General features: G+C 47.0%; 1 protein-coding gene and 1 long non-coding RNA gene across 4 annotated transcripts in view; one reads left to right on the forward strand and one right to left on the reverse strand.

Annotated features, from left to right (window-relative positions):
• Window positions 1–5,871: 5,871 nt before the first annotated feature.
• Window positions 5,872–7,223, reverse strand: LOC308184339 (olfactory receptor 14A16-like). Its single transcript, XM_080571392.1, has one exon. It carries the CDS (start codon window positions 7,071–7,073, stop codon window positions 6,108–6,110), a length of 966 nt encoding a protein of 321 aa, XP_080427518.1. The 5' UTR covers window positions 7,074–7,223; the 3' UTR covers window positions 5,872–6,107.
• Window positions 7,224–9,096: 1,873 nt separating this feature from the next.
• Window positions 9,097–20,338, forward strand: part of LOC308184367 — a 295,002-nt gene continuing 283,760 nt past the window's right edge. Inside the window, exons 1-2 of one of the 3 annotated variants that reach the window (XR_013942637.1) lie at window positions 9,097–13,345; window positions 14,182–15,462. This is a non-coding gene — a long non-coding RNA (uncharacterized lncRNA). Of the gene's footprint in view, window positions 15,463–20,338 lie in introns of all 3 variants that reach the window. The other 2 variants (XR_013942638.1, XR_013942636.1) reach the window with 2 other exon arrangements.

Raw genomic sequence — 20,338 nt, forward strand, 5'->3', positions numbered from 1 at the left:
TAGCAAGTCTCCAGTCATCCAGGACCTCTCTGGATGACCATGACTGCTGATAGATGATGGAAAGCAGCCCAGCAATCATACCCTCCAACTCCCTCAGCACCCTTGGGTGGATCCCATCTGGCCCCATGGACTTGTGACAGTCCAGGTGGAGCAGCAGGTCTCTAACTGTTTCCACCTGAACTGTGGGGGGGTTCTTCTGCTTTCCATCCCAGACGTCCAGGTCAAGAGGCTGAGTACCCCAAGGATAAGTGGTCTGGCTAGTAAAGACAGATGTAAAGAAAGCATAAAGAACCTCAGCCTTTTCCTTATCCTCAGTGGTCACGTTCCCTGCTGCTTCCAGTAAAGAATGGAGATTCTCCTTGGCCCTCCTCTTGCTGTTAGTAGATTTATAAAAACATTTTTTGTTATCCTTAACCATAGAGGCCAGGTTGAGCCTTTGCTAGGCTTTGTCTTTCCTGATTTTTTCTCTGCATATGCTTGTAACTTCTTTGTACTCTCCCTGAGTTGCCTGCCCCTTCTTCCACATAAACTCTCTTTTTCTCCCAAACACTTGGCAAAAGTTCCCTGTTCATCCATTCTGGTCTTCTTCCTTGCTGTTTCATTTAACGGCATAAGAGGACAGTCTGCTCCCGTGACTTTAAGACTTCCTTCTTGAGGAGCATCCAGCTTTTCTGGACCCCTCTGTCCATCAGGACTGACTCCCAAGGGACCCTCCCTACCAGGGTCCTGAACAGTTCAAAGTCTGCCCTCTGGAAGTCCAAGGTAGAAGTTTTACTGACCCCCTTCCTGACTTCATCAAGAATAGAGGACGCTACCATTTCGTGGTCCCTCTGCCCAAGACAGCTCCCTACCACCATATCTCCCACCAGTCCTTCTCTGTTTGTGAACAGCAGGTCTAGCAGGGCACTCCCCCGGTAGGCTCACTAACCAGCTGAGTCAGGAAGCTAACTTCCATGCACTCCAGGAACCTTCTAGACTGCTTCCTCAGGGCTGTATTGTATTTCCAGGATGTGTTTGGGAAGTTAAAGTCGCCAATGAGAATAAGCACTGGTGACTGAGTGACTTCCTCCAGCTGCTTACAGAACACCTCATCTGTCTCTTCCTCCTGGTTTGGCGGTCTGTAACATACCCCCACCAGGATGACCACCTTGTTAGCCAACCCCCTGATCCTTATCCACAGGGACTCTACCTTATCATTCCCAACCCCAAGTTCCACAGCACTGAAACACTCCCTAAGAGCTATGCCACCTCCCTCCTTAGTTTTCTGTCCCTTCTGAAGAGCTTGTAGCCATCCATTGCAGCACTCCAGTCATGGGAGTGGTCACACCACATTTCAATGATAGTCATGGTTTGCCTGCCACACAATGGCTTCTGTCTCCTCCTGTTTGTTGCCCATGTTGTGTGCATTGGTGGTGTTGTGGTTTAACCCATCTGGCAGCTAAGCACCACACAGCCATTTGCTCACCCTCCCCTCCCCCTCTCTGGGATGGGGGAGAGAATCAGAAGAAATGAAGCCTGGGGGTTGAGATAAAGACAGTTTATTAGGACAGAAAAGAAAAAAGAAAATAATAATAATAATGATGATAATAGTACTACTACTAATGTGTACAAAACAAGTGATACACAATGCAATTGCTCACCACCAGCTGACTGATGCCCAGCCTATTCCTGAGCAGCCGGTCCCCCCACTCCAGCTAGCCCCCCCATGTTAATTGTTCAGCATGATATCAGACGGTATAGAATACCCCTTTGGCCAGTTTGGGTCAGCTGTCCTGGGTCTGTCCCCTCCCAGATCCTGCTGCACCCCCAGCCTGTCCGCTGGCAAGACAGAGCGAGAAGCTGAAAAGTCCTTGGCTTAGTGTAAGCACTGCTCTGCGACAATTAAAACATCAGTGTGTTATCAACATTATTCTCATCCTAAATCCAAAACACAGCACCATACCAGCTACTAGGAGGAAAATTAACTTTATTCTAGCTGAAACCAGGACAGTGTACATGCACTTCAGTTACGCCATTGCCCTCACCCCCAACCCTAGGACCGCTCCCCCAGGCTCATCTTTATCAAGCCTTATTTCCCCCCTTCATACCTAGTTTGAAGCCCTCTCAAAGGCTATGAGATTGGTTAAGTATGATTTCCAGTTCTTGAATCTGTGCTGACTACTCCTGATCACCTTTTTATCCTCCACATTCTTGGAGATGACCTCCAGGATGAGCTGCTCCATCACCTTTCCAGGGATGGAGATGAGGCTGACTAGCCTGTGTTTTCCTGGGTCCTCCTTCTTGCCATTTTTGAAGACTGGAGTGACATTGGCTTCCTTCCAGTCCTCAGGCACCTCTCTTGTTCTCCACGGCCTTTCAAAGATGATGGAGAGTGACCTAGCAATAACATTGTCCAGCTCCCTCAGCACTCATGGGTGCATTGCATAGGGGCGCGTGGATTTCTGGATGTGTGGTGGTTTTACTCGGGTAGGCAGCCAAGCTCCACCACAACCATTCCTTCACTCCCCCCTCCTCAGAGGGAAAGGGGAAGAAAATATGATGCAAATGGCTCAAGGGTTGAGATAAGGACAGGCAGATCAACGATTATTGTGACAGGCAAAATAGACTCAGAGTAGGGAGATGGTAAAATTTATTGCCTATTACTAACAAGCTAGGGAAGTGGCAAACACAGGACAGAAACCAAAAACACCTCCCCCCCATCTGCCCTCTGCCACGTTCTCCCCTGTGTTGTGCAGGGGAACAGGGAATGGGGGTTGCGGTCAGGCTATAGCACTTTGTGTCCAGTGCTCCTTCTCGGTTGCTCTCTTCCCCTGCTCCAATGTGGGGTCCCTCTCATGGGATGCCGTTCTTCCCGAACTGATTCTGCATGGGCTTCCCAATGGCAGCAGCTCTTCAAGAACTGCTCCATATATGGGTCCACACCAGGGGGTCCATCCATCAGGAGTGCACTGCTCCAACCTGGGTCCCTCACGGGCAGCAGCTCCTGCCAGGTCACCTGCTCCTGCATGGGCTCCTCTCCACGGGCCACAGCTCCGGCCCAGAATCTGCTCCGGTGGGAGTCCTCCACAGGCCACAGCCTCCTTCAGAGAAGGTCCACCTGATCTACCAGGACCCCCTCCATGGGCTTCAAAGCGGAAACCTGCTCTGCCCTGGTAAAGCATGGATTGCAGGAGGACAACCAGCTTCACCATGGTCCTCTCCACGGGCTTCAGGGGAACTTCAGCTCCAGCACCCGGAGAATCTCCTCCCCCTCCTTCTTCACTGACCTTGGTGTCTGCAAGGCTGTTTCTCAATCCTCTGTCTCACAGCTGCTGTTCCCAAGTAGTGTTTTTTTCTTTCTTTCTTTCTTAAATCTGCTCTCACAAAGGTGCAAACTACATTGTTTATTGGCCCAGCTCTGGCCAGCAGCAGGGCCCTTAACTAACATGGGGCAGCTTCTCGATTCTTCTCACAGAAGCCACCCCTATGGCCCCCCACTACTAAAACCTTGCCACGTAAGCTCACTACAGGATGTCAAGTTTGCTTAGCTGATCTCTGACCCAATCCTCTTCAACCAAGGGAAAGTCCTCCTTTCTCTGGACTCCCTCTCTTGTCTCCAGGGTCTGAGATTCCTGAGGACTTACCTTAACAGTAAATGCTGAAACAAAAAAGCCATTCACCCAACTCTGCCTTCTCCATATACTTTGTCACCAGGGCAACCGCCCTATTCAGCAGTGGGCCAACATTTTCTCCAGTCTTTCCTTTTCTACTAATGTTTTTGAAGAAGCCCTTCTTGTTGACCTTGACATTCCTTGTCAGATATAATTCCAAATGGGCCTCGGCCTTCCTTGGCGCATCCCTGCATACTCTGACAGTGTCCCTATATTCCTCCCAAGTGGCCTGTCCCTTTTTCCTGTAAACTTTTTTCTTCTGTCTGAGCTTTGCCAGGAGCTCCCTGCTCATCCATGCAGGTCTCCTGCCCCATTCTTGCTTATAGGGATGCACCCATCTTGACCTTGGAGGAAGTGATACTTGAATACTGACCACCTGCCTTGGAACCCCCTTCCTTCCAGGGCGCTAACCCATGGAATTCTTCCAAGTACATCCCTGAAGAGGCCAAAGTTTGCTCTCCTGAAGTCCAGGCTCACAAGCCTACTTTTTGCCCTGCTTCCTCCTCACAAGATCCTGAGCTCCACCATATTATGGTCACTGCAGCCAGGGCTGCCCCCACCCTCACACCTCCAACTAGTCTTTCCTCATTCGTTATTACAACGTCCAGCAGCACATCTCTCCTTGTTGGTTTCTCCACCACCTGTGTCAAAAAGTTGTCACCAATGCACTGCAGGAACCTCCTGGACTGTTTGTGCCTAGCTGTGTGGTCTTCCCAGCAGATATCGGGGTGGTTGAAGTCCCCCATGAGAACCAGGGCTTGTGACTGAGAGGCCGCTTCCAGCTGTCTGAAGAAGGCTTCATCTACCTCCTCTTCCTGAACAGGAGGCCTGTAGCAAACACCCACACCACTGTCAGCCATGGCAGCCTGCCCTTTAATCCTTACCCAAAAGCTCTCAACTCACTCTTCATCCACCCCTGGGCAAAGCTTCATGCATTCCAGTTGCCCTCTCACATAAAGAGCAACTCCACCATCTTGGCTTTCTGGCCGGTCTTTTCTAACAAGCATGTAGCGTTCCATGACAGCATTCCAGTCGTGCGAGCTGTCCCTGGGTACTGGGACAGAAGTTCCTGCAGCCATTCTATTCCTGCAGTCCCTGCCCATGCTGCCCACAGCCCCCGAGCTGGCAGTGCTGCTCTGCAGAGCGAGGGGGCTGTGGTGCACTGGGCCATGGGGCACTCTGCAGGGCTGTGCTGGTCAGGCTGGAAAGGCAGAGCCAGCTCGTGGGGGGCACTGCTACTGAATGGCTCCCACACAAGTGGTTCTTTGGCCATGGAGGGTGCGCACAGATAGCCAGCTTTCTTCAGAGTCAGAGGCTCGTGGAATAGCCCTAGCTGGAAATGATGCACAAAGATCATTGGGACATTTCCAATGTTGTGAGACATTTTGAGGTGGTTCACTCGATCCAGCCTATGAACTTTCACCAGAGGTATAACAACTAATTCAAACAGATTGCTTTCCCTGTGTCTGCTGTGTTCCCTGGAGTTGCAGAGCTCTCCTTTCCCTGTTCCCACAGAGCTTTAGCACTTTATCTCTGGGTCACTTTATCACCTTGGACATGCTCAGGCTCTGTGGGCTCCATGCCCTGCTTAGTTCCTGGCACACACTGTCCCTGACAATACCCTGGGCTCTCCTGGAAGCTCCTGCTTCTCTCCAGAAAGACACCTGCCTGCCATCAGCCCTGTTACATGCTGTGGATACAGGCCAGTGAAGTCACCATCTTTATGGGTGCTGGGCACCAACAGGCAACACTAGAATCAACTCTCCCCACCTAAAAGGTGATTCTGGGACTCTGATCTCATTTGTCTGAGTCCACAAAGAAACAAGAAAAGCAAGGAGCCTCCTTTGAGTCTGTTCGTTTGCAACATCCATGAGAGCAACTCTGGGAGAAGAGCTGAGCCTTCAGGCACTGCCCTCAGCAGATCTCCTTTTATGCTGGAGATGCTGGTACAGAGCAAGCTGTGTTAGAGAACTGCCCCTGGCCTGTCCCTGCCTGTGGGCACAGGACTGCCCCACAGCAGCATGGTGAGCAAGTGACAAGAGCAATCAGTCCTCACAGCAAGATAAGGGCTCTGTAGGAGAGTGTGGGATGTGAAATGGAGAGCAGTTCAGGAAAGACCAAGCCCTGAGGCTCCCTGGCAATGCTGTTGTGCCAGGACTCTTCTCCCCTCCACTTCTGCGCAGAGCCAAGTGCCCCTGCAGCTCCACCACAGGTCTCTAAGGAAGGAAGGATCTCAGGCAAGCTAATCCCTTGAGGGTCCTTTTTTATTTAAATACAGAGAGAGTCTGGGTCCTTGTTTACACCAAGTCACATACAAAATGTTGATACAGAAATAGAGGAGGATAAAAAATGACATTTCTTTTTGGACAATAATTTCACAAGTAATGCAAAGCAAAACTAAAAATACTGACAAACAAACAACCAAACAAATCAATATCTGGGTCTCTTATGGTTAAATTATGAGTGATATGCAGGAGAAGAAAGGCAGTTTATTTCTTCTGAAATGCATTCAGTCATGAGATTCCACACTGCATCCTTCAGTTCCTGGTTCCTCATGCTGTAGATGAGAGGGTTCACTGCTGGAGTCACCACCGAGTACAGAACTGCCAGCAAAAGATTCAGGGAGGAGGAGGACATGGAGGGGGGCTTCATATAAGAAAATGTGCCAGTGCTGATGAACAGGGAGACCACAGCCAGGTGAGGGAGGCATGTGGAAAAGGATTTGTGCCGTCCCTGCTCCAAGGGGATTCTCAGCACAGCCCTGAAGATCTGCACATAGGACAGCACAAGGAAAACAAAACATGCAAGAAGTAAATATGCTGTAACCACAATAAACCCAACTTCTCTCAAGTAGGCATCTGAGCAGGAGAGTTTGAGGATCTGGGGAATTTCACAGAAGAACTGGTCCAGGACATTGCCTTGGCAGAGGGGGAGGGAAAATGTATTGGCAGTGTGCAGCATGGCACTGAGAAAGCCACTGCCCCAGGCAGCTGCTGCCATGGTGATGCAAGTTCTGCTGGCCATTATTGTCCCGTAGTGCAGGGTTTTGCAGATGGCAACGTAGCGGTCATAGGCCATGAAGGTGAGAAGATAAAACTCTGCTGTTACAAAGGCAACAAACATAAAGACCTGGGTGGCACAACCTTTGTAGGAAATGGCCCTGGTGTCCCAGAGGGAATTGGCCATGGCTTTGGGAACAGTGGTGGTAATAGTGCCCAGGTCGAGGAGGGCGAGGTTGAGGAGGAAGAAGTACATGGGGGTGTGGAGGCGGTGGTCGCAGGCTACGGCTGTGAGGGTGAGGCCGTTGCCCAGGAGGGCAGCCAGGTAGATGCCCAGGAAGAGCCCGAAGTGCAGGAGCTGCAGCTCGCGTGTGTCTGCGAATGGCAGGAGGAGGAACTCATTGGGGAAGCTGCAGTTGGACATTTGCTGCCTCAGGGCATGGTTACCTGTCCATGGAGAAAAAGAAAGAGACAAGTTAAAGAAACTTCTCTGAGCAAATCTTATATCATATTTCAGCAAATCCTCCTCAACAACACACACTGCTCTTGTGGTTTTACTTTGCTGGGCAGCTGAACGCCACCACAACTGCTCTCTCACTCCCCCTCCTTAGAAGAATAGGGGAAGAAGAAAGTATGCTGAAAAGAAAGAAGAAGAAGAAAAAAACTGACAGGTTGAGATAAGGATAATGTACTTAAAGGGAAAAAGAAGAGGGAAAAAAATAATAACAATAAAACAAGCAAAGGTGGCATGGAAGCGCAGAGAGAAAGAAAAGAAATTACTCTCTACTTCCCATAAACAAGCAATATTCAGCCATATCCTGGGAAACAGGGCATCAATATGCATAGACATTTTTGGGGAGGACAGACATCTTCATAATGAGAGCCCCTCCTCTCCTTCTCTTTTCCACCTTTTATTGCTGAGTTTGGCATCATATGGTATGGAATATCCCTTTGGTTGGTTTAGGTCAGCTGCCCTGGTGATGTCTCCTCCCCACCTCTTGCCCACTCCCAGCCTGCTGGCTCCTAGGGGGGTTAGAGGGAGTCCTGGTGCTGTGCCAGTATTGAACAGCTGTAGACAAAACACTGGTGTGATACCAGTGCCATTCTAGATTCAAGTACAGAGCAGAGCACTGAATGGGCTGCTGTAGTGAAAGATCTCTATCACACCCAGACCCAGTACAACTCTGTCTTCCTGTGAGGAAAACATGTGCCTAACTCAAGCTCTCAGTTTTGATTTCAGAAGAGGACACAGGGACATGGCAGATCCTCTGTGGGCTCAGCATGAGTCAGTACTGCCCTACAGTGTTAGTTAAAGAGCACTGGGGATGGATCTCAGATGCCTACTGGTCAGAGGCATTTCCCAATTTGCAGTTGCTAAGCAGGACATCCAACAATCCTTCAAGAAACAATGATGGTGGTGTTCCTGCTGTCTGTAGGCTAAAAGGGAAAATGTGAGGTTCCTCACAGACCTACAGATCTCTTTCAGTGTAATTCTCTAACAGCCTCAGTGTCAGACATAGCCTGACAACTCCATTATCATCCCCCTGACTGCCCTTCAGGGCAGGAAAGTGAAAGCAGAGACCTCAGAGAGTGCCTTCCCTTCAGATAACCCCCTCCTTGTTCTTCCTTTTCAAGAACCTACCCCAGAGATGTCCTGGGGGTGCTGTGGAGCCATGCAGCAGACTCTGGACACCAGCAGGACCCTACTCTGCCCTGCCCTTCTTCGGGGGCTACTTCTACACATGGCTTCTCGTCTCAGCACCCTGGGCAGCTCCCCGGGCAGGCTGAGTGCTGAGCCTGGCAGGCGGCAGAGGCCCTGCCCCGGCACACAGCCCCTGGGGCACAGCAGGGACCCTGCTCTGCACCACAGCCCTGGGCACCCCTGCCTGCACCCCGGCTGCACAGCCTGCAGCCGGTCCTGTGAGAAAGAACCCTCATGTCCTGTCCCTCTGACAGCTTTGGCAGGTAATCATTGATCCAGGGAACTATCCCTGTCCTCTGCACTAGAGAAGCCAGGACAGACACTGTGACATATCCTATCAGCCATGGGAAGTGGCAGCTGTAGAAGAACCCTCTAAGATACCGCATCTGCCTTGCCCTGCAGCCAGAGACTTACCCTGTTCAGGGCTGTGAAGATTTCTCCGTCAGTGAGCTCTCAGCATCCCCCCTCCACACTGCCTTTAACATCTCCCTCCCTTCTCTCAGCCGCCCTTGTCCCCTGCAGGCAGTGCCCCCAGCCCTGCTGCGCTGTGCAGAGGAGCTGCTCGTGGGCAGAGCTGTCTCTGCAGCGCTGCCCGCTTGCCAGGATTGCCCGCTTGCTTATCCGTTGGGCCCAGGAGCCTGGCCCAGCTCAGCAGCAGGGGGAGCTCTTGACAAGTCCCTGGGCCTCCAGGGGAATCAACTTTGAAACAGGCTGAAGTAATCACTAGTTTTCCTTCCCCCTGTAAGGAATAGTCCAGCAATTCGTGCCACTAAGGGGTGTGAAGGGTTAACATTGAGGCCTGGGTTTAGGCGAGAAGAGAACAAAGGGATTTCTTCAGAGAAAAACTGCTGACTTTGCACGGACATGCAGTAACTTCTGACAGCCGGCCAAGAGACCACTAGATAAGGAGGAAGAATATGAGCCTCCCTGTCCGAGCGGCCCCCGAGAAACTAACAGAGACTGATAAGCAGGCGCACCTGGGAGGACTTCGGATTCGGGAAACCAATTATAATAACCCTGCCTCTTCTAGAAGTAGTAATGAATATGTATTAGCCTAGGAGCATAAAAACCAGCCGCCTTACGTAACAGGTGTGCGTCCTGGTGGAGCAGAGACTCCCGGCGCACCCAGCGCTGTTTGCTTGCCTCTATTCATTTAATAAATTGTAAACTTTGATTGTAATCCTATTTGGGACCCAGTCATTTATAACAATTGGGGGCTCGTCCGGGATGGTCTTGGTTCCTGAATTCTGACTTGATCTAGGAGGGGCGCCCCCACCATTTGGTGGCTCCTGTTCGAGTCAGGTCAGGGCTAATGCCATCTTGAACCTGAATAAGGGCAAGCAAAGATTTAGATTTTTTTATGAGCTCCCTTTGCCGGCTGCAGCACTATATTTTGCCCGTAATTCTGCGCGCGAAGATCCGAACGAAGACGACGGAGTCGTAAGTATTTAAGGCGTATACCGTTCGGTTGGGTGGGTTTCGGTTGCCTGTGTGTGTGAGAGTGTGACTGAGACGGAACGTAGTTCCGAAGTGATTGTGGAGGTCTTCTAACCGCGGTTCCAATCTCCCGCGAGGGACTTGGCCGGTGAAGGACCGAAGCGATTCCTATAGGATTCGTGGGTGGGTGATAGGTCCTAAACCCCCTGCAAGACACTCTCACTAAGGCAACCAAGGGCTGTAGGAATTGCCACAGTAAAATTCCTAGATGGGTCAGACAAAATTGAAGACCCGGGACCAGAGAAAAGGGAGCAAATTACCAGACATACCACCAGAAAGTCCATTAGGGATAATGATTAGAAATTGGAACGATAGGGGCCCCAGAAAAGGGAAAAAGTAAATTAAAAATGGTTCAGTATTGTATGACAGAATGGCCAAAGGAGCCTTTAAGACCACATGTCTTTTGGCCCGTTTTCGGATCCTTTGAAGACTGGGTTTGCCAGGCCTTAAATATACATGTTAATTCAAAGGAACCTTTTAGCCAGGAGGAAAGTGATTATGCAGGATTATGGATCAGGATCTCACGTCCTTTTCCAGCCTCGATATTTACACTAAAAGCAGACGAGAAGTTTGACGAAGAAGAGAACAAAAAAATAAAAAATAAAAAAAAAAAGGAAAAAGAAAAAGATGATGAATGGGAGTCATTGGATAACCTACCACCTCTATATCCTAACAATCCACCCCCGGTGGTGCATCTTGTAATCCTGTTTTGTTCTTAAATGTTTTGACTGTGTCAAGGAGGAAGGTGGGAGCATTATCTAAGTAACAGTTTAGAAGTTTGGGTATATTCGCGGTGGTGTTCGGTCAGTTTCCCAAGTATCGGGGGAGCGGGGCTGACTGATTATCAAAGTGGTAGAACGGAGAGTCACTTCTTTGGTGGTTCGGGCCTGAGCCCTGGGAATTTGGTAAGAAGGGGGAGAGCGAATTTATTTAGGCCTCAATACCTTTTTAAACCCCCATCTTGACGGATACACAGGAGTGATTCCTTGTTTTGTGTAGGCTTACTAACAAAGTGCATGAGAAAAATTAGCATTTGGCTTGAAATTCGGTCTTATTGAAATGTAAATTTTGTGGAAAAGGTGTTATTGTTTGTCTAGAAGACAGAAGGCTGAGTGCTTCAGGTGTTTTTCCGAAGTCCTGCGGATTTATGATTGGAATGGGGCTCATTAATAATCTGAAATAGTAAAGTTTGTATGTGGAAAGAAGAGTTTAATCCCAGAGAATTGGGACATTTGGGAAGAAGATTAGGAAAAGATAGTAAAAACCTGCAATAAAAAGGTTTGCGTGGAAATTGAAACAAGGGACAGTAACTAATATAAATAAATAAAAGGGAATGGGAAATCAAGGAAAAGGGGAAAATCCAAAAAAAAAAAAAAAAAAAAAAAAGACGTCCTAAAAAAGAAAAAGCCTCCTTGGGTGCATATTGGCACATTGGAAGGATATTGTTAGAAATGGGGGCACAGAAAGCAAGAGGACTTTCACTAAGTATTGCAATCAATGGTGGCCACTATATAAACTAAATGGCCACTTTATGGATCAATCGACTATAACAGTGTCTTGCAATTAATGTTTTTGAGGAGAGAAGGAAAATAGGATGAAATGTTGTATAGTGATATGTTGTTTCAGCATGTTGGAGGGAAAAGGTTTGGAATTAAGTTGGCCCCTGACTGAGCCTTTGGTGTTGGCATTAGAAAAGTACAGGCTGGAGAAAGATAAAGGAAGTGTTAAAAGGATTGTTGGAGGTGTTAAAGGTTGTGTGGCATGTAGTATTTAACAGAGCTGTTTGAAGTTGAATGAGCAGGGGAAGAGGATGTAGGAATGTTAATAGTTCCGCCTCAACCCGAGGCTGAGATCTCTAAATTGCGGTGTGAGCCCTCTGGGGCAGGGGGACCGTGATGGGTCCGAGAGAGTTGTCGTGGAAACAGAAAAGCAGCTAACTTTTGAAACAACCTGAGTTCGTGTGTGAGCTCAGATTGCCAATGGGACCGCTCAGGGAACTTTCAACGATTGCATTCCCCTGACCGACCCCCTCACTGAGACCCTAATCACCCCGGAAATTATGTAAATACTAAAATCTGGTTAAATTGGCTATTGGGAATTGAGAATCTGTTCCAACAAGGTCCAAAAGAAACCCCTATGGAATTTATGGAATTTTTGAATTTCTGGACCAACTTTGAAATGCAATGAAAAAAAAATGGACCTGGCTTAAAAAAAAAAAAAAAAAAAAAAAAAAAAAAAAAGAGAGAGAGAGAGGCAACTGGCTAACCTCTTTCCAGGGCAATCAGCCCCTGATATCAGAAAGAAATTGTCTTAGGCTGCAGGACAAACAACAGTCAGGAATGATGGGGACCTGGGGCATCTACCCTAGCAGGTCCACTAGTTGAAATAAAGCTAGGAAACGAAGACAGGCTTGAATTTTTTGTTGGTTATGGGAGCTTCTTTCTCTGTGTTAATTAGGCTGTAAATGTAATAGGAGCAACATATTCAGTGTTAAATAGTTTAAAAGGACGATTAGGAACTAAGACAACTACAATAATTGGAGCCACAGGGAAAGAGGAAGAATGGTCATTCTTACGACCCCTTGATTTGCGTTTTGGGGGTGAGGAACTAACCCATAAATTTTAGTATGTACCAGAATGCCCGATGCCACTCTTGGGACGGGATCTATTAGCCAAATTAGATGCAACAATAACCTTTGAGGATGGAGAATTAATAATGAAGGTACCTGAGTCCAAAGTAGGCCAAATCCTAATGATCAAAGATAAACCCTTTGTTAATATTCCAAGAGAAGTAGAAAATGCAGTTATAGCAACAGTACAGGAAACAGATGTACCAGGGAAGTCGAAACTGGCACAACTGGTAAAGGTGGAATTAAAGGAAGGAGCCAAACCTGTTTGAATCAAACAATATCCACTTAAGATAGAAGCTAGGCACGGGAATGGTGAAAATTATTGACAAATTTCTCAAATATCAGATTCTGGAAGAATGTAAATCGGAATACAATACTCCAATTTTTCCAGTAAAGAAGCCGAATGGCGAGTATAGATTTGTACAAGATCTTAGAGCAATAAATGAAATAACAAAGGATATTCACCCGGTAGTAGCTAATCCTTACACATTGTTAACATCTGTGAAAGAGAAATATAAATGGTTTACCGTGATAGATTTAAAGGATGCCTTCTTTTGCATACCTCTTGATAAAGATAGTAGAAAATTATTTGCCTTCAAATGGGAAAACGTATTGAAGTTTTTGGACCACATATGGTAACAACCGTTTTGGAACAAAGGGGGGGGGCACTGGTTATCACCCAGCCGGATGGTGAAATATCAGGCAATCCTAACTGAACAAGATGACATAACCTTGAAAACGACTAACCTGTTATATCCAGCAGTATTTCTAGGAACTGTTCCAGAAGAAGGACCGTTGGAACACAGTTGTGTGGAAATAATCGAACATACGCCAGCCACAAAGATTTGAAGGATGTACCCCTTGAAAGGTATTCAGTGGGAATACCACACTCCGTGGCACCCACAAAGCTCAGGGAAAGTAGAAAGGATGAATCAAACAATAAAACAACAATTTGCTAAGTTAATGATCGAGACACAGCTGCCCTGGACGAAATGCTTACCATTGGCACTTTTAAACATAAGAACTAAACCACACAGTGAGACTGGATTATCATCATATGAAATGTTATATGGTATGCCTTATTCTCAAGGGATGCCCCTAGGGAACAATGTAGTTGAGGATCATAGTATCCAGAAATACATAATTACCATTGGAAGGAGATTACAGGAGATAAGAGAAATTGGGATGATGACTCAGACACCACCTTTAGGATTTGCTATTCATAAAATACAACCAGGAGACAAGGTCTTAATAAAAACCTGGAGAGAAGAATCATTGAACCCCCGATGGGAGGGACTGTACCTTGTTTTACTTACTACTGAAACAGCTGTGAGAACAGCAGAAAGGGGTTGGACCCACGCATCCAGAATAAAAGGACCAATAACTACCGAAGCCTGGAGGGTTGAGTCCACTCCTGGGGAACTGAAACTGAGACTAAAGAGGAACTGATATCCCAGCAATGAGGTTCTGCATGAATTAAGGGCACTGGATAAAGAGGACAAGGCTGAAGGGAGGAAAGGGAGAAGGCAAGACCGGGGTAGGACCCTCCACTGCGGCGTGTATGGTCTACCGAGGGAGGCAACCCCTATGGGTATTGACCGCCGAGTGAGAGTGCCTCAACCGGACTTCTCCCACACCAAGATCAGTTTGGCCTGAGAAAAATAACATGAGAACCTTTTAAACCCATAATAAAATTGTGATTAGTTTTTCCAGGAGCTGGATCACCCCGAAGGGCTGAATGGTAACACAAGCTCTGAAAGCGGGCCCAACCCCATGATTGAAGGCGCTTCCCACACTCTCAAGATTGGACGGCGAAAAAGGCTTATAATATGACAGGTCGCCAAAGAGAACTGAATTGTGACTGTAAGTGGAAACCCAACGTGGGAGCTTGGAAGCGTGCATATACGAGTACAAACGGGGCAGACATTGTAACAGGACCACTCGGTAACAAGGACACTCTGTATTATCACGCCCCGAAGGGTAAAGATGGATGGGATGGTCATTTTCCAAACGGGACGTGGGCCCTAAAGGGACATTATTGGGTGTGTGGCAAACATGCTTACAAGAGGCTACCTGGAAACTGGTCGGGAATATGCTATGGGGGGTACATAAGACCCTTGTTCTTTTTATTGTCACAAACACAAGGAAATCATTTAGGAATAAGATTATATGATGACCTGAACAGAGTAAAACGATCTATTGATACTTCCTTATCCGGGGATAGTGCCCAAAAATGGGGAAAGGATGAATGGCCTCCTGAAAGAATCATACAGCATTATGGGCCAGCTACCTGGAACCCAAATGAGTTGATATCAGGAGCCCGAGAACCTATTTATAATTTGAACCGAATAATTAGGTCGCAAGCTATCCTCGAAGTTGTAACCAATTAAACAGCGACGACCTTGGATCTTCTGGCTGATCAATCCACTCAGATGAGGAATGCTATCTTTCAACGTAGAATGGTCTTAGACTATTTACTAGCAGAAGAAGGGGGAGTGTGTGGAAAACTGAACGATTCTAATTGTTGTTTACAAATTGATGATAATGGAAAAGTGGTTAAGCAGATAACAAAAGAAATTAAAAAGCTAGCCCACGTCCCAGTACAAACTTGGAAGGGTATGGATTGGGATTTCTTTTCATGGTTGCCCGGTGGACCATGGGTTAAAAGGATGCTATTTTTATTTTTATGTGGTGTAATGACATTATTGTTTATACCTTGTATGATACCTTGCTTTACGTTGTTGATACGGCGGATAATAAATAGCACCCAGTTTGTGATGACTTTGGGAGAGAAAAGGTGATGTGTCGATAATGATGCTTAAGAAATGGACACCCCGAGAACTGACTGATGAAATCCAACTGCTACTAACAAAAGCTGAAGAAGAGACACGAATTGATGATATTAAAAAAAAAAAAAAAGGGAGGAATTGTAAGGAATAGTCCAGCAATTCGTGCCACTAAGGGGTGTGAAGGGTTAACATTGAGGCCTGGGTTTAGGCGAGAAGAGAACAAAGGGATTTCTTCAGAGAAAAACTGCTGACTTTGCACGGACATGCAGTAACTTCTGACAGCCGGCCAAGAGACCACTAGATAAGGAGGAAGAATATGAGCCTCCCTGTCCGAGCGGCCCCCGAGAAACTAACAGAGACTGATAAGCAGGCGCACCTGGGAGGACTTCGGATTCGGGAAACCAATTATAATAACCCTGCCTCTTCTAGAAGTAGTAATGAATATGTATTAGCCTAGGAGCATAAAAACCAGCCGCCTTACGTAACAGGTGTGCGTCCTGGTGGAGCAGAGACTCCCGGCGCACCCAGCGCTGTTTGCTTGCCTCTATTCATTTAATAAATTGTAAACTTTGATTGTAATCCTATTTGGGACCCAGTCATTTATAACACCCCCAATGGGGAAGGAAACTTTTCCAGCACCGTTGTCCTGTTTATAGGCAGGACACCCATGCAAAGACAGGGAGGGATCTTGCTTTGCCCTGCTGAGGGAAGGGTTTCAGCTGAGTCAACCAAGGCATCTCTTTCTTTTTTTGCAGTCCAGAGGCTAGAAAGGGGCTCAGCTCCCTCCATGCCCCACACAAGCCCACAGGAGTTGGGATTCCTCTTGCCTTGGTTCACGTGGGCACAAACAAGGCAGCTGCACGTCAGCTGCTCATCTCAGCTCCCAGCATATTGAATGGAGATGGAGGCCAGGAGGGAGCTGTTCAGATGTAGACTCCTGGTGACATTGGAGATGTCAGAGGTTGGCCAAGACATATAGAGGTACCTGCACACTTCAAAGGATTAATTCTGGGAGTCAGGAAAGCATCCGTGGACATCATTTTTAAGTGAAAGGAGATTTTCTTGGGCAAATGGAAATCAGATGAGATGCCAACATTTAGGACTACTGGATCAAGCAATTCACTGCAGGGTCCTTACTTTTATTTAAATATATCTCTAACACACTTTAAATATACCTTCTTACCACCAAGTCTTGGGGTCACACAAGATAGGTAGGTATTGACATGGAAGGGGATGACGAAAGACATTTCATTGTGGACAGCATTATCACTAAAATAGAATTTTATATATATAAAATATATGAGGAGGAAGAAGTACATGGGGGTGTGGAGGTGGTGGTCGCAGGCTACAGCGGTGAGGATGAGGCCGTTGCCCAGGAGGGCAGCCAGGTAGATGCCCAGGAAGAGCCCAAAGTGCAGGAGCTGCAGCTCACGTGTGTCTGAGAATGGCAGGAGGAAGAATTCGGTAGGGAAGCTGCAGCTGGACATCTGCTGCCTCAGGGCATGGTTACCTCTCCATGGAGGAAAAGAAAGAGACAAGTTAGAGAGACTTCTCTGAGCAAATCTTATATCATATTTCACCAAATCCTCCTCAACAAGACTCACAGCTTCTTCCCGTAAGACATGCTCCTGCCTTGAGCAATCAGTTTTACTTCAGAAGGGCATGCAGGCACCAGGCAGATCCTCTGTGGGCTCAGCAGGAGTCAGTACTGCCTTACAGTATCTGGTGAAGAGCACTGGGGACGCATCTCAGCTGCTCACTGTCCAGAGGCATTTCCCTGTTTGCAGGTGCAGAGCATGATGCCCAACAGTCCCACAAGAAACAATGTTGGTGCTGTCTCTAGGCTGAGGGCTGTGAATGGGAATTAGGAGGTTCCTCACAGACCTACAGATATCTTTCAGTGTAATGCTCTATGAGTCCCTTCTACAAACCTGACAACTCAATTGTCATCCCCCTAACTGCCCTTCATGATAGGAAGGTGAACGCTGAGACTGTAGAGAGTGCCTTCCCTTCATGTAATCCCTGCCTTGGTCTTCCCTGTCGAGAATCTCACCCAAAAATGCCCTGGAGGTGCTGTGGAGCTTTGAGCAGCCTGCCCAATGCAGCAGCCTCTGGGCAGCAGCAGGACCCTGCCCTTCTGGGAGGGTTGCCACAGTGCCCTGTGATGGTTTTACTCAGGTGGGCAGCTGAGTTCTGCCACAACCACTGTCTCACTCCCCTACCTCAAAGGGAAAGGGTGAGAAAATTGTTTTGGAGAATTAGAAAGCAGGTATTCTTTATTAACAGTGCTAGGTATATGGTGGAAAATTCCACCAAACGTGTACATCTAAGCAAGGCAATGAGTACATATTTATGGTATGGTGATATACGTATTGATGCAATTTCCAAGAAAGGTCAGGATTTATGTTAATGGCTTCTCAGAACTAATTATCACAGTGTCCCTCCTACTTTCAGATGCACAGTACCCTCTGGTGGTCGCACTTGAGGTCTTTCTGATGAAGGCTCGTAATATTCTTCACATTGGATTTTTCTCCTTTCCATTTTTGCTCATTCTCTGTCACTGTTTACCGCTTCTGCAGTTTTGCTTTTTTACAAACTCAGCTAATTTAATTGTTTAAGTTCTTCTTTGGGCACTGCGTTCCTTATTCAGCCGCAATTTTTTGGCCAGAGCCAAGACTTACCATGCAAGGCCTGACACAACAATTTAGCAATTTTAGCAATCCCTTCAGTTTACTATGTTACGTATTTTGTGGCTTGTACTTTTTGTTTCAGTCCCCCCTTTTATATACCCTGTGCAAATTATTTTGCACTTAGTTCAGAACTTTTCTTTTCTACAAGTTCTCTATCCTCATTTAAATTATACCATTTCTATCAAGAGATTTAGTAAAATGTCTGCCAGTTTCTACTCAGTGTCTAATCTTATTTCTTTTCCATTCCTCATAGTTCAGGGTTGTCCACTAAACTATACCACAAACTGCATTGTAACAATGAACAAGTAAGCAATATCAACAATCCCAGTATTAGAAATGCTGCAAACAGTTGTCTTAGCCAAGCAAAGTTTGGGAGCTGGGGAGTTAACTTTTTCCACACTTCTTTGAAACCCCAAGAGGTATCATACTGGGTTACTAAATGCAATGTTATAATTTGGTTCATCATTGTGTGTAAGTCTTCTTTAATCCATTAATCCTGATCTACATAAGAACATCAATTACTATTAATCACTGCACGCATACCTTCTTCCTTGGTGAATTTCTTTGCAACATTTCATAACCTTGATATTTGTTAGTTGTCAGGCAGGCTCACCCATATTTGCATTATTAGACTAACAATTGTACTTTTAAGGCATCCTAAAAAGCAACAAAATACAATAATTACAAACAAGATTATAACTGTCCCTTGCAAAAGCGAGGTGAACCATGTGGAGAGAGAATCCAAGTTTTCATAATATTATCAGTCCACTAGTTGTCATTGGATTCTCCCTCTTGCCCAGTCAGTTCTTTACACCATTTACTTCACCTATATGTTCCCATTTTCCATATTGGGGCTCTTCCCATTGAAATGGAATTTGGTAGCACTATGGGGTGAGAGGTTTGGTAACATTACATTTACTAGGGTTTATTGTTCCTTTCTCAACCACACAGTTAAGGGAATAATTCCCTTCTAGGCCAGTCCACTTCAAAGAAATGATGTGCCTGAGTACATGAGTGGACAGCAGCCGGAATGTGACTTGGTTGTGTCTTTCTGAGGTGCTGAAAGGTCAGCAGGAAGGCCACGTGGCTTGGAAGATTGTGGTGAGATTCCTTCTGTCTGGTCAACTGAAGGCCACAGGAAGGCTGATGTGTGTGGATGCTTTTGTCAGAGGTGGTTTCAGAGATGATGGGACTTTTCTTTGACATGGAAAAGTAAATGCAAGTGAAAACCTGCTTCAAATTGGGGCTTGGGTGCTGGAAACAGGGCATAAGAGGTAGAATATGTCACTGAAAGTGTATCAGAATCACAGAATCATCTAGGTTGGAAGACACCTCCAAGATCATCTAGTCCAACCTCTGACCTAACACTAACAAGTCCTCCACTAAACCATAGTGTAGTTCTGTAGTGTCAGATGTCACCTGGAAAGAATCTATTATCAGTCTGTAAGTTTGAGTTTCAGGGCACAGCTGGAGAGGGTACAGGTATCAGTGAAAGTATGGAAATGCCAAGGTGAGAGTAGGGTGGGAAAACAAGATGGGTTTTTGCAGCCTGCAGCGAAACAGCAGGCTGTGGACAGCATAGGACAGCTGGTGGTGGAGATGGACAAGGGCACTGGCAAGGCTAGACTTCACCAAGAAAACCAAGGTCTTGTCCCCTTGCCTAAGACATGTCTCTGCCACCAAGGCCTAGGAGGAGACATGTTGTCCTCTTAACAATGGGGCTTTATACCCTCTTTACACTTCCTGAGGAAGGCCAGGAGATCACCACTGTCTTTCACTTGGCACTGCATACCACACATCCCACTGCCCGAGAAAGAGCCCAGAACTGCCTGTTAGGGACAGGAGCTCTCTGCCCAGAGCTGGCAGCAGGGCTTGGCCTTTCCGCTTCATGAAACAAAGCCAGGATTTTCTCAGAGCCACCTGCACAGTGCCTTGGCCTACCTGTAATCATGGCCTCCAGTCATGGCTCTAAGGAGTCCATGGGGCTTTGTCAGTAATGGCCCTCAGCGGGACCAATCAGTGTCTTAAAGAACTTTGTGGTTTTGCTTCTGACTTTAGCTTTCTGAGAGATTTCATCAGTCTCCTCTCAGGAGATGAAGTTCACAGACCTGGTACAAACTCCTCCTTGGGGCTTATTAGAATACAGAAAGCCCTGAGTTTCTCTTAAGGAGCTCTGGACAGGTAGGAAAAGTCTGACCCTGTATGGACATCCTTGCTCCTCACCTCCCAACCTCGCACCATTTCTCTCATTGATCCCCTAGGACTTGCATCACTTCTCCTGACATCAGACTTCTCCACTGATGTCTGCACTTGCACCTTGTAGCTCCTTTGCACCAACTCCCTCCTGCTTTCCTTAGAGAACAGGCTGCACACAGGTAGAGA

Source organism: Anser brachyrhynchus, assembly GCF_964034855.1.
Source record: "Anser brachyrhynchus genome assembly, chromosome: 31".
Classification (NCBI taxonomy): domain Eukaryota; kingdom Metazoa; phylum Chordata; class Aves; order Anseriformes; family Anatidae; genus Anser; species Anser brachyrhynchus.

Bases quoted from the DNA above. Each gene is read 5' to 3' on its own strand.
- LOC308184339 (XM_080571392.1), bottom strand. From the start codon at position 7,073: ATGTCCAACTGCAGCTTCCCCAATGAGTTCCTCCTCCTGCCATTCGCA.